The sequence below is a fragment of the Monodelphis domestica genome, chromosome 1 (genome assembly GCF_027887165.1).
Source record: "Monodelphis domestica isolate mMonDom1 chromosome 1, mMonDom1.pri, whole genome shotgun sequence".
In the NCBI taxonomy this organism is placed as follows: Eukaryota; Metazoa; Chordata; class Mammalia; order Didelphimorphia; family Didelphidae; genus Monodelphis; species Monodelphis domestica.
This window is the reverse complement of record NC_077227.1, coordinates 631,772,306-631,790,829: the sequence shown is the minus strand read 5'-3', so window position 1 is coordinate 631,790,829 and position 18,524 is coordinate 631,772,306. Positions and strand designations below refer to the sequence as shown.

At 39.6% G+C, this 18,524-nt stretch overlaps 1 protein-coding gene across 1 annotated transcript; it reads right to left on the bottom strand.

The window, feature by feature from the left end:
* Positions 1 to 280: 280 nt before the first annotated feature.
* On the bottom strand, positions 281 to 17,881 carry LOC100033297 (prokineticin receptor 2). The gene is made up of 3 exons (XM_001382102.3): positions 17,546 to 17,881; positions 14,501 to 15,114; positions 281 to 4,242 (listed from the first exon to the last, which is right to left on the bottom strand). The coding sequence occupies exons 2-3, from the start codon at positions 14,968 to 14,970 to the stop codon at positions 3,546 to 3,548; spliced, it is 1,167 nt and encodes a 388-aa protein (XP_001382139.1). The 5' UTR covers positions 14,971 to 15,114; positions 17,546 to 17,881; the 3' UTR covers positions 281 to 3,545.
* Between the last annotated feature and the right edge of the window lie 643 nt (positions 17,882 to 18,524).

The following is an 18,524-nucleotide window of genomic DNA, read 5'->3' as shown; positions in this document are numbered from 1 at the left end:
CAACCTGTAAGCAGGTCCTCATTTGGATGGGGTGAAAAGTAGTGGGAAGGCTGAGACAGAGGCCATCAATTAAAAAATTGCTAGATTGGGAACAAAAGTGTCATTATAAATCACAGTCTACTGAATTTATCACCATTTGTGGACAGAACTTTGGTTTTGCTTTTTGGTTTGTTAGAAAACTAAAGAGTTTTAACTGAGACACTGATGAAAAGTAATTATAAGTTTGTGATGAAAACTTTGATATTTGCAAACAGTAACCCCACTAATTCAATTCACACAATTTGACGACAAATATTTATTTAACTACTTTGAATGGTCAAAACCCTATACACATCCCCTCAAAAAGTAAACTTGCTTAGATTATGTCATTTGTGCCAAATATGTAAACACAATAAAGCAACTTTTGAGGTGGGGGCATCCATGAATAGTATGGTCAGACTTCCAATATTCATTGTTTCACTTGGTAACAACACAAGATTTATTTTCCTTAGGACATCACAAGTAGACAACAACATTTAACAGCAATAGTAATGATGACAATCAATATGAGTGATATTAATATAGAGTATTACAATTCACAAAACAGATTACACATTACCTCATTTGATCTTCACAATAACTTTGTAAGGTGAGGGTTATCATTTTTTATCATCCCTATTTTAAAGATGAGGAAACTGAGACCGAGAAATTAAGTGACTTGCCTAGAGTCATATGGCTCATGTCTGAGGCAGAAATTAAAATCATGTCTTTCTTATTTCAATTTCAGCACACTTTCCTCTTAAACAGCTCTATATCTTATAAATGTTTCCATTGCTATGAAAGAGGAGGGGAAGATACCATACATTTCATAATGGCAATGGGGGAGAGGGGCTGCAGTATTATCTCAAAAGCCTCACTTAATATAGCCAACTCTCAATTATCCTTGCTAATGGAGAGAAGGTAGTGGCATGGTTTCTACTACTTTCTAAAAAGCAAAACTCAAATAGCATCCCAGATAATCCCAGACTTACTTTCTTGGCATTAAAATGCATTATGCAATTTGGTGCATTCCAAGTTATGTTTTTCCTAGACAACTATTAAAAGTCGTTTGCATCCTCTGAGGATACCTTGGCTTGGGAATGGGGCTAAGAAAGCTATATGATGAGAGGAAATTGTTCAGTTTGAAAATTCACTGCAGAAAAGAGTGTATTTGGAAAAGAACGAAACTTCCACTCTCACCATGACTTTATAATTTCTGTAAACCCATTTTCCAGTCATCCTGATCCTTTATATATACAAAGGCCAATCAGAAAAGAAAGTCCTTTTAGAGATATATACACTTGGAATAAGAAAAGCACAGTTAGAGATGGAAACTGGTGGGAGTCCCAGAACATGCAATCTTGGAGGAACTCACATAATAATAATAACTCACAATTGTGTAATTTTCCCCACAACAACCCTGTGAGGTAGGTAGTGCAAGAAACATGATCCCCTTTTAGAAACACAAGGAAACTGAGGCTCAAAGAGGTTGTAGCTTGCCCATGGGAACATAGTCAGAGTCAAGGTCCCCTGGCTTGAAGTCCAGAGTCAAGGTCCCCTTGCTCCATGTCCAGCATGCAGTTTGCTGCACCATTCAATTTCCCAAAAATGGAGATACTCATCAACAGTTCATTGCTGCAATCATGCTGTTATGGTGGCGGTCACTGAGCCAAATGGATGAGATCATTTGCTCCTAATTGCTTCACCTTGATCCCTTTCACCAAGCTGTCAGCTAACCTCTAAAAGAACAATGGAGCAGCTCATGCAAACAACAGTGAAAAAGAGTTGTAGGTGGTAGGATTTGGACCAGGGTCTTCCTTTGTCCAAAGAAGCTACCTAATGTTAATAGGCTGTTTGTCCATCATTTTGGAAAAGGACCAATGACATCATAGAGTAATGTCTTGACTTGTACATGAGTTGGATTTAAGTGAGGCAGAGTAGCACAAAATCATCAGCCTCACTCTTTCTTCCAGAGTCATCAAAGTTCAGTGGCCAGACAAAGGTCAGTACAACTGGTAATGGCCCAGGATGCAGTGGATGAACTTGGCATCTTCACTGTCTGACCAAACTCGTAAGAGTTCCACAAGGCTTGCTCGAGCTGCCTTCATGGCCCTTGGAACAAACTATTTTCACACTGAAGTCTTCACATGCTTGGGGGAGACATCCCTCTAACTCACCCAAATGTTTGTGGCCAACTCAATCTGATTTAGCCCATCTGCCAGGACATTGATGGTTTATGAAGCCCCTTTTAGGGCTGCTTTTCACCTTTAGCTCTCCAAGAAGCTAATAGGCTACTCTTATTTAGCACTACTATGGGAGTCTATGACTCTACCAAGGAGGACTGACTAGAAGAAAGGGGGCCTCCCTATTTCTGACCACACTTCACCTTTTTCTTTATTTCTCTTCCCAGCAGATGCCCAATGCTTTTCCACTGTTTCAGTCTACTTTGGTCAGGTCAGGTCAGCTGAATTCATTCCTTTGATGGGTTAGTTCTCTCAGGGAGATTTGCATTTCAAAAGATGGTCCTGGAAAGAGAATCAGCCTTAAGCTAAAGGAGTGAATCATTAATAGTAGAATTACTAGGAGTTTTCTTTTTTTGTTCCTCATATCATACCACATGAGAGGGTTATCTGTAGTAAGGTGAGTCACTTTGAAAAGAACTTCTTACTTTCTGGCATTCTGAGCTTGAAGTATATTAAAGAAATCACAAGAGGTGTATAGAATACAAAAGGTCTCCCCTGTAAAGTACTATGCTTATTTCCAAACACTAAATGTTCTTTATACTGGACAGTGCAGGAAAAACTCTACACTTCATGGTGAGGAGCAATGTCAGAAAAGATGCATGTCAGTGTTTGAAGAATAGTCCTATGAGTCAAAGCTGCAGAATTTAACACTCCAATCTTCATTGCAAAGCTTGGAAGGCATCTACCTATCTTCTCTCACCAACCAGAATATTGCTTATCCCTGGCCTGTGTAGGACCCCAACATTTTATTATTCAATCTTGACAGAAACGGTCTATGATTTTTCTAGGATAGGGGAATCCCTATGTGCAAACCTCCTCTCTTGGCACAGATCAACACTCATTAATAGTTGAATAGTTAAAACGAAAGCATTTGCTTGTAGCATATAGAGGCAAAATTATTTGCCCAGGTTTACACAAGTGAATATTGAAGATGAGATTTGTAATGAGATCTTCTTTAAAATCCAGCTCAGTACTTCTATACACCATGCAATGCTGCCTTGTTTCAGAATGTATTGGCTTAATTTATATTTTTATTCTTCTAGTGGTACACTCTGGACACAGGTTTATATCCCCAGAACCTAACATACTGTTTTGTATACAGTAGACGCTCAATAAATATGGGTGAGTGATGATGATATCTGTTCATCCATGGAACTGTGAGATCCTAGACTGTATCAATGTACGTGTCTCACCATGAACTATTTGAGCCTTGCTTCAGTTGATGAACTCATCTAAAAGAATGCAGATAGCCTAAGAATTAAAAAAAAAAAAGGATCCAACAGATTACTTTAATCTGATACAATCTACCTCTTCCGTAACGGGCATGCCACTGGTCTTGAGGTCAACATCTGCACTGGACTTGCTCCCATTGTAAGAAGACTTCCAGCGGAGCAGCATGATCTTCTTAAAGTACTTCATGGTGTTGTTTTTGACAGTGACAAAGCACACGGTGTTGATCATACTGTTGCTCATGGCTATGCACTCGACAATGTAGAAAGCTGTTAGGTAGTGCTTCTCCTTCACAAACACAGTAGGGAAGAAGTCCCGGACGATGGTGAAGCCATAAAAAGGGGCCCAGCAGATTACATAGGCAGTCAGGATGCACATGAGCACAAGGACTGTCTTCCTTCGGCAACGGAGACGTTTTCGGATCTGTTCTGTCTGGAAACCAGGGACAGCCTTGAACCAGAGCTCTCGGGAGATCCTGGCGTAACACAGGGTCATGGTGATCACAGGACCCACAAATTCAATGCCAAAGATGAATAGGAAGTAAGATTTGTAGTAGATTTGCTGGTCTACTGGCCAGATCTGGCCACAGAAAATTTTCTCTTGACTTTTGACAATGAAGAGGACAGTCTCTGTTGCAAAGTAAGCTGATGGGATGGCGATGAGAATAGATACAATCCAGACCAAAGCTATCAGGAAGGTAGCAGTTTGATAATTCATCCGTGGTTTCAGGGGATGGACGATAGCCAGATATCTAGGGGGGGAAATAGCCATAAGTATGATGAAGACAACGGACTTGATGTTATTTTAATTTTAATAGCATTTTTATTAAGAGTAAAATAGTAATTGCTAGTGCTATTCATAATGGTCCTACAGAAGCCCTTCTGTGATGCCTTATTATGGTGTGGAAATGACAACCTAAGGTATTTTAAGGCTATGCTGCCAATGGAGCACAGACCTTGAAGAACCTATCTAGCTGGGAGGGCTTCAAAAATGGGTCCAGAAATGGATTGTTATCCAAGGACTACTGCAACTAAGCTTTGAGGTAATTGTATCTAAGAGGCTGGCAATTGGGTGATAGAATTTTTTTGCCATGTTAACTCACTAATCATTCTATTAATTAGTTAGTTATTAGTTTTTAATTAGTTGCAATCAACATCAATGGCAGAACTACCTATATTTATAAAACCGCTAATTTTTTGAAGTATTGAAGAAAAGAACAATAATAAATGCCAACTATATTCCCAACTTTCCATTCCCTGAGTTTAAAATTGTGTTATGTAATAGGAAGAAGGAGTGTTTAATTTTGGATCAGAGACCTGGATATAAATCTGAACCCTGCTATCTGTAAGACCTTGGGTAAATTATTTCATTTCTCTGGGAAGTCATTAATCAATTTACTCCTTTGGAAAATGAAAGAGTTTGGCTAGATGACCTATAAGAGTCCTCCCAGGGATATATATATATATATATATATATATATATATATATACACACACACACACACACATATATAGATAGATAGATACACACATTTCTGTCCATTTCTACACATACACATGTACACACATATATAAAGATACATATATATATATATATTATTTCTGAATGTATTTATTCCAATTCATTTGTAGCTGAAAAGTAGGATTATAAGTAATTAACAGAGTAGATGAAAAACTAAACATTCCTCTCTGGGATAGCACTAGAAAGCAAGATTATTCCTTCACACTTAGAGAAGTTGAATGAATAAAGGGAAGAAAGAATGTAACTATTTTTATAGGATCATAGATTTAGAGCCAGAAGAGACCTTAGACATTTATTATGACTTCTCATTTTACAGTTTAGTATACTGAGGCTCAGAACTTTAAGAAACTTGGCTCAAGATCAAAGAAATAGCAAGGGGCAGAGCCAAGAATTGAATCCATGTTCTCTAACAACAAATCCATCATTCTTTCCTCTGCACTATACTGCCTATTTACCTCATTCTATTCTCACAAATATTCATCAAAGTTGTGAAAACTGAGGCAAGGCAAAGATTCATGACATTGTCACGAAGAGTCAAGAAGGAACTCAGGCTTCTGGACTTTCTCTTTTCCTTCTTTCTACTACTGAGCTACACCCTGTTTCTTTTACTGTGATCTGGACAAGAACTTGGATTTCCTAACTGTGCTTCCCTTGAAGCATATTGCTCTTTATTAAAGTAATCCAGAAAAGAAAAATAGCATTTTTGGGGAGGAAATGAGCTCATTTATGTGAGAAGAATTTCTTTCAGAAGAGTGTCCAAAGATCTACAATATATACAATATCCTTGTATTGTGTGGAAGAATAAAATGAGACTGACAGGGAAAGTTAATCACAATAAAAAGAAATTAAACTACATATGGAAAAATATATTGAAGAATGAAGAATAACTCTTTGAATAACAGAAGGCAGAACTACCCAATTATTGTTTTATTTCTTTTTACTCTGATAAAGAGAATTTTCTTTGTCTTTGAAATAACAGAGCAAAGTCAAGGGGGACAGTTACCCAAGATAAGTAAGTGGATAGCAATACAGCACCTACATACCCATGACAATTTCAAGTTACTAAATCTAAATGAACTGCATATATCCTTAGAGATGAACACAATTGGGAGATGATTATGGAGCCATTATCAATGACATCTGAAAGCTTGTGGAAAATGGGAGAACTACTGTATGACTGGAGAAAGGCAAAGTTTTTCCTGATTTAAAAAAAGGGCGGGGGGGAGGTACAGAATCTGCAAACTATAAGCCAGTGAAATTTGCTTCATTTCCTTGGAAAATTAAAAAAGCAGATCACTAAAAAGGTGATTAGTGGACATCCAAAGTGATTAATGAAGTAATCAATGATTACAAAGAACCTAAAAGTTGCATCAAAGGCAAGTCATGCAAGACTAACCTCATTTCCTTTTTTAACTTACTAAACTATTAGAGGAATTCTGGAGCTTGAGTTTGATATTTGATATTGCTATTGAATCATTTGATAAAATATCATGCTTTTATTGTGGACAGATAAAGAGATGGAGGCTAGATGATAATAGCAGTAAATTGAGAATTGGTTAAATAGCTGACTCAAAAGGTAGCCAATAATGTCCAATGTCAGTTTGGTAGGAGGTCTCCACTGAAGTGCCTCTGTGAATTTCATTTGGTTTTGTGTTGTTTAATATTCATCAATGAATTGGATAAAGACATAGATGGCATGCTTATCAAATTTGCAGAAGACCCCAAACTGTGAGGTATGGCTAAAACAATGGATGACACTCAGGGACCATAAATTTGAGAGACTAGAGCATTGGACTGAATCTAAGAACTTGGGTTTAAAAAGTCAACAAGTAAAGGATGAGTGAGGCATCATTATAAAGAAGTATGAAAAAAATCTAGAGGTTTTAATGAAATGTTAACTGGCTATGAGTGTGGCAGACAAAAAACCTAATGTGATCTTAGACTATGTTAAGAGAAGCATTTCTTCCAGGATTATTAGGGAGATAATAGTTCCTCTGCATTTCAGACCACATATGGAGTATTATGTTCAGTTCTTGCATGACAGTTTAAGGACATTGATAATCTTGAGAAAATCCAGAGAAGAAAAAACCAGGACAGCTGAGGGTCTTGAGTCTATCTTATATAGAAATCTGTTGAAAGAATTTGCCTTGTTTAGCATGATGAAGAAAAAAGAATCTGGGGTGACATGATAACTCTCTAAGTATTTGGAGAGCTATCATGTAAAAGAGAGATTGGAATCATTCTGTTTAGCTTCAGGGTTTCAGAAACAAGATATTTTGGCTTGATGTCAGGAAAAAATTTCCTGACAATCAGAGCTAGCCCAAAGTCAAATAGGCTGCTTAGTAGGAATTCACTTCTTCATTGGAGGTCTTCAAATAGATGACCATTTGTTGAGGATGTTAAAATGGCAATTCTTCTCGTACCTGGGCTAGACTCTATGGCCTCTAAGATTCCCTTCTAAATCTAAAATTCTTTGTTTTTAAAGAATTTACATGTCTTGGGATAAGGGAGATGTGAGAATAGATGTGTATATATGATTGGTAATTGAAAGGAGAACAAGATTGTGGAAGTGGAAAGAGCAGGGAACAAACACCATTAAACCTTGGAAATGAACATGTTCTTAAAAGTTCAGAGTTTGTAAGTCAAGAGGAGCATGAAAGAAATAAGGAAATGAGTCTAAAGGAAATCAACAGAAACAATCTTGCCATTTATATTGCCTGTAGATCCAGCTTCATGGCACTATTTGTTATGGAGGAAGTTGGATGAGGCTAACTTTGTTTTTTCCCCAGATAGTGGTTTTTGTTGTTATTATTTTACTCTAATCTTATTTTCTCTCCTATTTTTTACCTACCAGATCTGGCAATAGCAACCAAAGTAAAACTCCTTATACCACTGTATACCATGCCTTTATTGCTACCATCACCCCAAACTGGTAGGTAACCCCAGATGCTTCCTCTTGTACCCTTGACTCTGAGCTTTTTCTTTATCTTGCTGATTTCCAAGGCTATATGTCATGCTGCACAGGTATCACTTCCATCTTCTGAATCCCATTCATGTGTTGTTTTCCCTCATTAGAATAAAATATCCTTCAGGACAGAGACTGCCTTTTATGCTTGTATTTGAATTACCAATGTTTGGCACATAGTAAACTCTTAAGTTGGGGAAATTAGGTGGCACAAGCTGATAGAGAACTGGGCTTGGAGTCAGGAACACCTGAGTTCAAACCTGGCATCAGACACTTACTAAACCTTGTTTGCCTCCGTTTCTTTTTCTGTAAAATGAGCTGGAGAAAAAAAATGGCAAACCATTCAAGTATCTTTTCCAAGAAAACCTCAAATGGGACCATGAAGACCCATCAAAATGACAACAACAACAACAACAATAGCTCTTAATAAATTTTCTATCTGTCTGTCTGTCTGTGGGTCTGTCTGTCTGGCAATTTATCTATGCAGAGAGTGATTTCACAAGTGCCAATCCCTCCCTCTTATAGCTCTCTGAAGATGTCAGATAAAATTGGATCAAATCCCACCCACTATTCACCCCAGCTGGCTGCATTATTATTCAGGGTGGCTGTTGGAGTTCTCTAGCCAAAGTTCAGCCCCTTCATGGAACTCATTGCCAAGCCCATCAATGCTACTTGGGTGAGTCTAGCAGTGCCACAAAAAGATTTACAGAGGGATTAGTGTGGTTTGAAGTGTTTTAACATCCCCCTCATCATTAAGTAAGGATCCTTTTCCAAAGACCATGATGTTATCCTGACACAGCTGTCTAAAGCAATGGGTGCTACAAGCCTATTACTCCTCATGATTGGAATCCAGGAGTTTATGGCTTTTTATCACAGTTTGGCTCCATCATATTAAGCATAAATGGAGACCTAGTCAAAGAGAATTTCCATATTTATGTGCTTTTAGTAGTCAGCACTTTGATTCTATTTCTTCCTACTCAACAGCATTTAATTCATTAGGATGTTTCATAAGGAAGTTCAAGTTATGTGATCATCTAATCCCCTTGGGAGTATAAAATATACTTCAATGGGACTTGTAAAGCACATGTTGCTATTTCTTTCAGTTGATTCATTGACAAAAACCTCTATTTTTAAGATTTGACTCAAAGGAGTTAGAGCTGGAAGGATCTTTAGAGATCATAGAGTCACAGATCTAGAGCTGGAAAGGACCTAAAAAGTATCCTTCCTTTTATAGATGAGAAAACTGAGACCAAGAGAAAGGAAATGACTTGTTCAAAGATTGGCTGGATTTATCTTCACTTCAACATTTCTGGAAGTTTTGTGGACTAGCTTCCTTTTGTTTTTTCAGGTTCTTATGACTACTGTTTATCTAGTTTATTTGTAAATAAAGTCAGTCCAACAGCTTTGATGAATGGTATCAGTTGAAAAAAAAAAGTAACACTTTTTTGGAGGGTTTCTTATCTGATCCAAAATGAAGAGAAGGGGCCAGGTTGAATATGGGGTGTGCTGATGGGGAGAGAGGCCTCCTGATAACACTATCCCTTAAAGACAGAGGTGGTCCTGAGGTTCAGATCAAGTTCATCATATAACTTGCAGACCAGTGCTATGTAGCTCAGTGTCAGTGTTTGAAGTAATTACAATGTGACCATCTGACTTTTAGTCTCAGGGACTGAGCACATAGTTCAGCTAGAGAACCCATACTTAAAGGGAAAAATGTCTTATAACCTATGAGTCTCTATGACTCAGCTATGAATTTTTTTTAACCCAGCTAAGCCTGAATAAAAGGAATTCATTCTTTAGGAAATTGTATAGCATGGTGGAAAAATATTAGTGATGTGACCTTGGACAAATCATTTCACCTCTCTTGCCCTTGGTTTCCTCATCTGTAATATGAAAAGACTGGACTTAATTTACAAGAGAATTTCCAATTTTAACATTGTTCTAGAATTCCTTCTTCTTCACACCCTGAACAAGTATTCCATGGGGAAGAAGGAAGAATCACTTCAGATTTCTGGGAAGAGGCTGTAAAAAGGAATATGGGACTAGATGAGATTGGATAGAAAGATTGGATAGGAGAGCATGCAACAGGGGATTCAGCAACCTCAGTTGGTGCTTTTGCTATACATTGATTCATCCACGAGATCCTAATTGCTTTTTCTCTAGGATCACTCACAATGACCATCAAGAGCCTGAACACTCAGAAATCATTCAGTCAATGCTTGCTAAGTGAGTGACACCTCTACTTATTTGTATTCCTCACCAGAGTCCATTTCCTTCTGCATTAACATTCTAAGAAAGAAGACTACAATCAGCAGATTAACATTTTCTGCCTATGTATCTGTCACCAGCTTGCCCAATGCTCAGTCAGCTAGCTATAGGCAGCATCAATGACTCATCTCTCAATCCACTTATTGCTGATATTTCAAGGAAAGAAAGGCTGTCTGTGCGGGCAAAACCCCAGGTAATCAAGGAGAGATGAAGGTGTGCCAGAAAATGAAGCAAAAAACTATTTTTCTTTCCTTCTGTGATAGCTATGGAAAGGGCAATACACACACACATGAGAGAGAGAGAGAGAGAGGCTGAGAGAGAGACAGAGAGAAAGAGAGAGAGAGAGAAAAGGAGAGAGGGAGAGAGAGATATGGAGGGAGGGAGTTTTATTTCTTCCTCTTTAGTTCCTGAAGCGAAGCAGATACAAACTCCATCACAAATATTCTCACACTGGAATATTCTAACTATACTGATGAAGAGTAAGAATTCCCCTGCACCAAAAAAGTTTTATCCTTGCTCTTCTATAGGTAGTCTCAATAATTCAAGTCTCTGTTAGAGCAGGAATTCCCTTCCTTTTTCAGTCTCATACCTCTTGGCTTTTGGTGTGGATTCTAAGACAGATAAGTGATAAGGGTGAGGCAATCGAGGTTAAGTGACTTGACCAGGGTAACACAGCTGTATGAAAAGGAATAAATTCTAGAGTTTATCCTGCATGGGCATATTAAAAAATAAGGAGATTAATTTAATAGGATAATACAGTTATTTACCAAATACTTCCCATACCCCTTGACAAACTTCTTGTATACCTCTGAGGGTATTTGCACCTCAGATTGGAAATAGCAGTGTCTACAGGGAACCATATACTAGCACAGTGGGGATCAATGTTAGGAAAACAACATAAGTAGCAGAAACAACAATAACTCATAGTGCCTACCCTTGAGCACCAGATTATCTCTGAGGTCCCTTCTACTTCCAAAACACAATGATTCTGTCTATTCTCTTTTGCTTTGCTTCCAAAGTCCTTTAGAATTTAAGCTTATAACCCACCAACTTTACATAAGTCTTCTCACTGTCCCTGGCACATACCAGGGTCATCACCGTCTCCAGATCTTGCCTAGTATATTTATTCCTGGAATACTCTCTTCTTTGCCTTTTTGCTTATTTCTATCCTACACTTCCTTCTAAGCCCGGCTCATGACCTGTCTCTTTCCCTAGCTCTTCCCTGATTACTCTAGTCACTCACATCATCTCTTTTCTCTGGATAAAGGGAAAAGATGTTGGGACTGAATGATTGATATTTGCTCTGTATTTTACATGGTGAGAAAAAATAAATCTAATTTCTAATTCTGCTCTGATTTTTAAAAAGTAAAAATCCTTACCTTCTGTCTTAGAATTGATAGTAAATACTGATTCTAAGACAGAAAATTGGTAAGGGAATAGGCAATCTAGGTTAAGTGATTTGCCTAGGGTCCAACAGCTAGGAAGTATCTGAGGTCAAATTTGAACCCAGATCCCTTAAGTCCAGGACTGACATTCTACCCATCATGCTACCTAACTGCCCCCTTTTCTGCTAATTCTTAATACAAATGGCTTCCTCCTATCACCTGGCCTCCTGGTTGTAATTTCTGTAACAAGTGACCATCACCAAGTGTTCTCTGAAAGAACTGGGCTATTTTAAGCAGTGGGATGTTTCTGTTTCTTTCTCTGGCTGATTCTGGTAGAGGCTGAGGACTGTGCTCTAACTGTACCAGCAAACAAAGGTGCTGAATTTGAAAATTCTCCCCTTCCCATTTCACTTTCATCATCTAACTCTAAAATATCAGATTGCCTTCTTTGTCTCTGCCTCTGTTCCTTTGTCCCATCATCTCTCCCTGCATAGGATAATGGGTACAGAACATAATAGACCTGAAAATCCTCAGGTTATTGTCTCAATAGTTTCAGGGATGAAGGCATTAAATAAAAACTCAACAAGTAAACGCCAGGCAGGAGGGGACTTAGCATTTGGTTCTTCTTCTTCTTCTTCTTTTTTTTAACAAAGTTAAATTAAAGGGAAATGAAAATGTGTTATCTAAAATTGAGCAGATGTTTTGCATTCAAGTTAGCTGAATTTTCAGCCTTGCATCTAACCAGTGCTAGCTGCTTTAGAGAACACCAGCTGAGAGGTATGGTGGAGAAATATTTCTGATTTTCTCAAGAAAAGCATGTGCTTCCTGTACTTTAGAAAAGCTGAGAACATGCCCGGGGAAAGGATGTAGTGCCAGGAAGGGGTCACATGAAATAATCCAATCAGCCTCTTCCCAGTGCTGACAGATTCCAGTCAAGGCACAGAACAACCTTTTTGTTAAGTAAGAGGGGGTGGGCTTTCCACTTTCAAAATTGATGATGAATGGCAAGCCCAGTGTCTTGGAAACCCATTTCCAGTTCTGCTAGGGGCCTCACCTCATCATATGTTCCTCTAGGAGCTGTACTAAAAAATAAGGCGTGCATAAAGGAGATGTTTGGGCAAGGCTCAAAGTCTCAGATGAGTTGACCTTGGCCAGAGAAAAGTGTCAGGCTGAGGAGATGGCAAGATTCTACAGCTGACTTCCTGGGAGTGGTCATTGTTGTGTGGAATAGTGAAGAGAGTGTTAACTTTGAAGTCAGGAAGGTCCAAGTTCAAATCCTGCCTCAGACATTTACTTTCTGGGCAAACCTGGGCAAGTCATTTAAGCTATCTCTTAGTTTCCTCATCTGTAAAATGGGGATAATGATAGTATCAACCTCAGGGTTCTCATAAGGGCCAAATGAAATAATAATAATAATGATAATGATAATCACTAACATTAATATTTACTATGTGCCAGGCACAGTGCTAAGTATTATATAATTATTATCTCATCAAATAGCACACTAAGTGCTTTGGAATTCTTAAAGTGTTCTATAAGTGTTTTATATTTTTTTATTACATCTATAATTATTACTATTATTAGGCCATAGGATGGATCCTATCCATAGATTCTGAGGGCAAGAGAGATGACCTATGATTTTAGAATCTGATTATTAGTTGATATAAGTCATCCTCAAAGTCTTGGTGTAATTTAAAGCTTTAATACCCCAGGGTCACTAAGTACTTAAAATGTACCCAAACTTTTGAGACACTCCATATTTCTTTTGGACTAGCTAAATATTCTTATCTTCATCTCTGGTTTAAGGGAATAATCTGAGGTGTCAACCCATATTTTTCCAGGCATATAATACTCATAAGCATTGAATTTGAAAATAAGGAGATTTCCAAAATGTCTACAATTTCAGGATACTCATTGATAGGATGGGAGTTCTACCATAGGGTTGGTGTTGGGGGTTAAAGTATAATCCCATGATATCCCATTCTATAGAGGGATGGATGGACTCAATAAGCACAGAGATCAATTCAGTTAAATTGAATCTGTATTATGGAAAGGTACTTTATAAAAGACCTTTGCTCATTTTGAATTTAAAAACAGTGATTATGCTCACATGGTAAAAAAAAAAATTCACCTGGCCCATAAGTGATTAAACAAGTCTAAGAAATGCGTCAATGTGGCATATATAATCGTTGCCATAGGCTGCTCATTAATTTCACTTTCCATAGCTGAAGCCAGGTTGTAGAAGGACTGCATGCAAATGTATGCAAATAAGCACACAGATTTATGCAAAGAACATACACTAATGTGTCCGGAGATTTTATGCAAACAAATCTAGTAAACTTGCTTTTAAAATCTCTGGTTAAGAAAGAACTGCCTTTTGTGTGGAGGGGAGAAATGTCTTTATGTGTTAACTGAAAAGTCCCTCTTGATTTTTGTGCTGCTTAGAGGTAACAGACTGCTGAATGTTCAAACCTGTAATCACAAAATTTCAGAGCTGGAGCTGCTATTCTCAATCAAAGATTAGGTGAGGGGAATTGAAGAACTCTGCTTTCCCAAATCAACAACTAAGCCTAAGCCAGGTAGAAAATCTAACAGATAAAGATACAAGGAGGAACTGGGGACTTGTACACAATTAGGAAGCATAGACACCTCTCACTGGGTCCCAGATGGGAGACAAGGGTTCCTCTTGCCAATCCTCAGCTGTGAAACTCAGTTGTTGCTCACCTTGAAGGGATATGTGTGTCTGGTGGAATAGAGATACTGGTCTTCCCAGTCCTTAGATGGGGTGAGTGTAATGGCAGCACCAAACCCATCTCTCTCAATGGTTACTCCTGTCCCTCTCCCCCAACTCCATCTTGTCCAATACTCACCTATCTACAGCGATGGCCAGCAAGGCGTTGGTGGAGACATAAAGAGAGACAGTGCGAAGGTAGTTGACAGAGGCACAGAGCACATGACCATGCTCCCAGGAGAGCTGTCGGACCACATAGTAGTCCATTTCAAAGGGACAGCACACGATGGCCACCAAGAAGTCAGAGATAGCCAAGTTGGCAATGAGCAGGTTGGTGAGATTGCGTAGCTTCTTGTATCTGGCTAGTGCAGCAATGAAAACAAAGTTACCAATGCCACAGACTAACATGATGCCCACTAGAGCCACACCAATGACAATCTTAGCAGCAAAGAAGGTACGGGTCTTGGTTACATCCTCATCTTCATCTAAAGGCAGGTCATAGTCACCGTAACTAAAATTGAATGGGAGGGAGGCAGCACGCTCCCGATGGGAGTTGAAGATAGCTGCAAAATTGTGTGCACCAGTGATATTCCCCTCTTCAGATCCCATGGTGATCTACTTGGACAGAGAGTAATGAGAGCTGAACCCCTTTGAAATTTAGTCCAGAGTTCCAGAGAGTTGGACTTCTAGATGACTTGCTTTGCACTCACCCACGACCTTGTTCCTAACATCAATGGAATGGAGATCTCGAGCCTTGGAGAGAGACACAAGCAACAAATGATATATATTAGTAAATTCATGTCATTATCACAGTGGTACAAGTTGCAGTCCAATCTGATTATGTTTGATACCTTCCCAAGAGAAGTGAAGGGGAACAGAAATGACTGGAAACAAACCAATCAATGGCAGTATCATGGAGAAAACCTGAAACCCAGAATTGGTTGGACTATTCAATAAAATAACAAGCTGCTAGCCCAATATCTATGTATATCCAGAATAACATGCTCCCCCCACCCCCTTTTTTACAATTTTACTCAGTAACAGGAGTAAAGGTAGAAGATGCTAAGATGGCAGTAGAGGCCTATTACTCTTTAGAAATTCTGCCTGATTTGACCATCTCTGCAATTAATCTAGTTTGTTTTGTAGAGGTCTGTTCCTTTTGCCAAAGTACCAGCTCATTTTCAGTAGCTTAAAAAGACCACCCTATATCCAGTGAGTGCAGAAAGATATTACTTTGTCCCACTGGGTCTTCTAACAATCAAATCATGCTTCCCTGTAACCCTAGTTTGGAAATAGACCAGAAATTCAGTGTTCATTCTTATTTTTTGCTTAGGTATAAAAAGGAAGGATGAGTTAATGCCTATAAAATTCTTTACATTCTTTGGAGATGGGGCTATACAAAGGTGAGGCTACTGTTCTTTCCCCAATCACTGAACTTCAGAAGGGTATCATTTGTTTAACCAAAGACCTTTCTCATCCACTCTCATAGTTACTCCCTAGATCACTGATTCTATGATCTCTCCTGGTTCTATGGTCTTCAGTGATTCTGAGAAGTACAGAATTCTCATAAAAAGTTGCATCCTTTCAAGAGAACTAGTTCTCAGTGAACCAAAAGGAATGCCTTTGACAGGGAGGGGGTCAGGAAAGCTGAATTCTACAATAAATGAACTGTGTCCTGAGAAAAATGCTTTATGCCAGTATTCCCAACAAGGGTTTCAAGCTTCCTCATTTATAAGTATTCTAGACCATAAAGAACATCAAAGGAATACTCAACATTTAATGTTGAATTAACTAGTTATTCACTAGGAAGGATAAAGGAAAACTAGCCCAACTGCCTATAAAATACACATAATTGCTATATTAGACTGTCACATCTGACCAACAGTCAGTCAGTTCCCTTTTTTCCTTTCCTAACTCAAAGCCTGGAAAATATAGTTGGAGCTGCTTCTAAGATTTTTTACCTCCCATGCCTTGGACCAGTTCAGTGATCAGGATAGGCTTTGACTGAAAGAAGAAAGCTGAAAGGTCTGTTCAACAAAACATTGGAATAGATGGGAAAGAGAAAGGAATGATTCCAGAGAAAAGCATAACAGTTCCAGTACAAGAAACAACTCTGAAAAGGGACACTGAACTAACCTAGATATGCTAGGTCACTCAGAAAGGCTACTGTCTGAGTTTCTGGAATAGAGGTTCTTAATCTTTCTTTTGTGCAATGAACCCCATTGGCAGTTTGAAGTCTAGGGAATCCCTACTAAAAATAATGTTTTGCAATAAAAAAGATACAATACAGCAATCAGAATATTAACAAAAATGGATCATAGGTCAAGAGTCCCTGACCTAGAAGAAAAGCCAAGAGAGCAAGGGAAGGCACAGAGAATCTGCAGCAGATCTCTTGTGGAGCAGCAATTTAAGTACTCTCTACTCCCTTTCCCTTCTTCCCTATCTAGGTAGGACCAGTATATCCCACTATGCAGGTAGCCTTATAATCTCACTCTTTTTCCAAGGTCGTTCCATCCTTAGGTAATGTCCTGCCCCTCTTCTCCCTGGTACCTTTAAAACAGCTGAGATATAAGTGGCGGCATTCCTTTCCTTCAAGAGCCCTTGGGTTTTAATCTCAGCCTCGGTTACTCCAATTGCTACTGCTACTCTCTGACCCCTAAAATACTGGGATAGGGATAAGCGAAGAGAAGGGTTATGGGAGGCACATCGCTATAAAGAGAGGGTTACTAGTACCTAAAAGGCTTTCTAAAGTTCATCTTTAAAAAAAGAAAACTTTTTCAAGCGTGGGGGAGAGGGAACAGGGAAGTGATCAAGGGCATTTAGAAGGTAATTTGTCAAGTACCGTGTTTTTCCCCCCTGTCCATCTAGGTCTTTCCCTCGAAGTCCCATGGGCGGCTGCTTTCAGCACCCACGTTGTAGCCAGCTCCCCTCCCGTACTCTGACGTTCCTAACAGTACAAGAATCCCAAGGCTGACTAACATTTCCGAAGTAGTTAGCACCTTACTTTCTTCGAGGTACCCAGAGACCCAGAGAGAGGGAAATCAATAGGCATTACCAGCTTCCCTAGAGACACAGGAATGAATGAGAATGACCTTCACTCTCAGCAGAGTCCCATCGGGCTCCGGGCTCATCCCCATCTCCCAGTCCCCTCGTCCCGATCCATGGTTCTGAGAGGCCCCAGTACCTGCTTCTTCTCGGGCTCTTTGGATTCCTTCGGTTCCCTAGAACGGTCCGCAGGGCTGCACAGAAAGCAGTTAGTGAGCGGCTTGTTGTTTCTTCTTTTCCTGAAGAGGGAGGAGTGCGCGAGGTGGAGACCGCTGGGTTTCTTCACCCAGAGTGTCCCTAATAGAGACGATCCCTTCTCTTTCTCCTGTTTTCTGAGCTCCTCGCGGGCTCGCTGAGATTTTTCTTCTACACCCCTAGAGTTGGCGCTCCGCCTTCCGCGCCCACAGATTGGAGGGACCCTCTCCTCTCTCCAGCGGACCCAGGCTATCTGGTCAGATTAGGGTTTGGCTCCGGCGCTCCCCCTGGCGGGTTGCTGAACCTCTCTCCTCCTTGCAGCCTTGAAGGCGAGATGCCAAGGGAGGAAAAGGAAGGTAGGGGTCTCCTGAAAAAAGTAGAAAGAGGAAGATCCTATCCATCTAAACCTAATCTTGGTCAGAGAAGAGCCTGTCTCTTCCACAGAGGCTGATGAGGGTCCTCAGGCTCTAGAGAGAAAGCTGGCACTCGCAGTCTGCTCTGAACTTTCTCAGAAGCTGGTCAACTGCGGGTCAAGGATCAGCGGATGCTACACTCAGGTCTGGCTGCGCGAAGCTGCGCCTGGGCACAAATGCAGAGGGGAGAGTGTTCTCATACTGAGAAACTTCTCATTCTCAAGATGCACTTGATGAAAAGAAAGCCCTAGCCAGGCGCGTGCAGGCGTGTAGGCTGAGAGAGAAATGAAATTGGGCTCTCAGTTCAAAGTGAAGATCTAGAACTCCCCCTTAGTCTGGAGCCTGACCTCTCCCGTTTTCTTAAAATGGAGAGGCAAGAGACAACTTGTAGGTGGCCTTTGTTTTCGTGCTAACAATATAACTAAAGAAAGAATAGGAATGTATCAGAATTGCATTCCACCCAGGCCCAACTTTCAGAACAGGTGAAGCTGGAACAAAGGGATTTCATAG

What these genes read in the sequence shown, in the direction of transcription:
- LOC100033297 (XM_001382102.3), bottom strand. Translation starts at nt 14,970, where the DNA reads ATGGGATCTGAAGAGGGGAATATCACTGGTGCACACAATTTTGCAGCT. An exon ending in CTGGCCATCGCTGTAGATAG is followed by an intron (nt 4,243 to 14,500) that starts GTGAGTATTGGA and finishes TTCCCCCCCTAG; the next exon opens with ATATCTGGCTATCGTCCATC.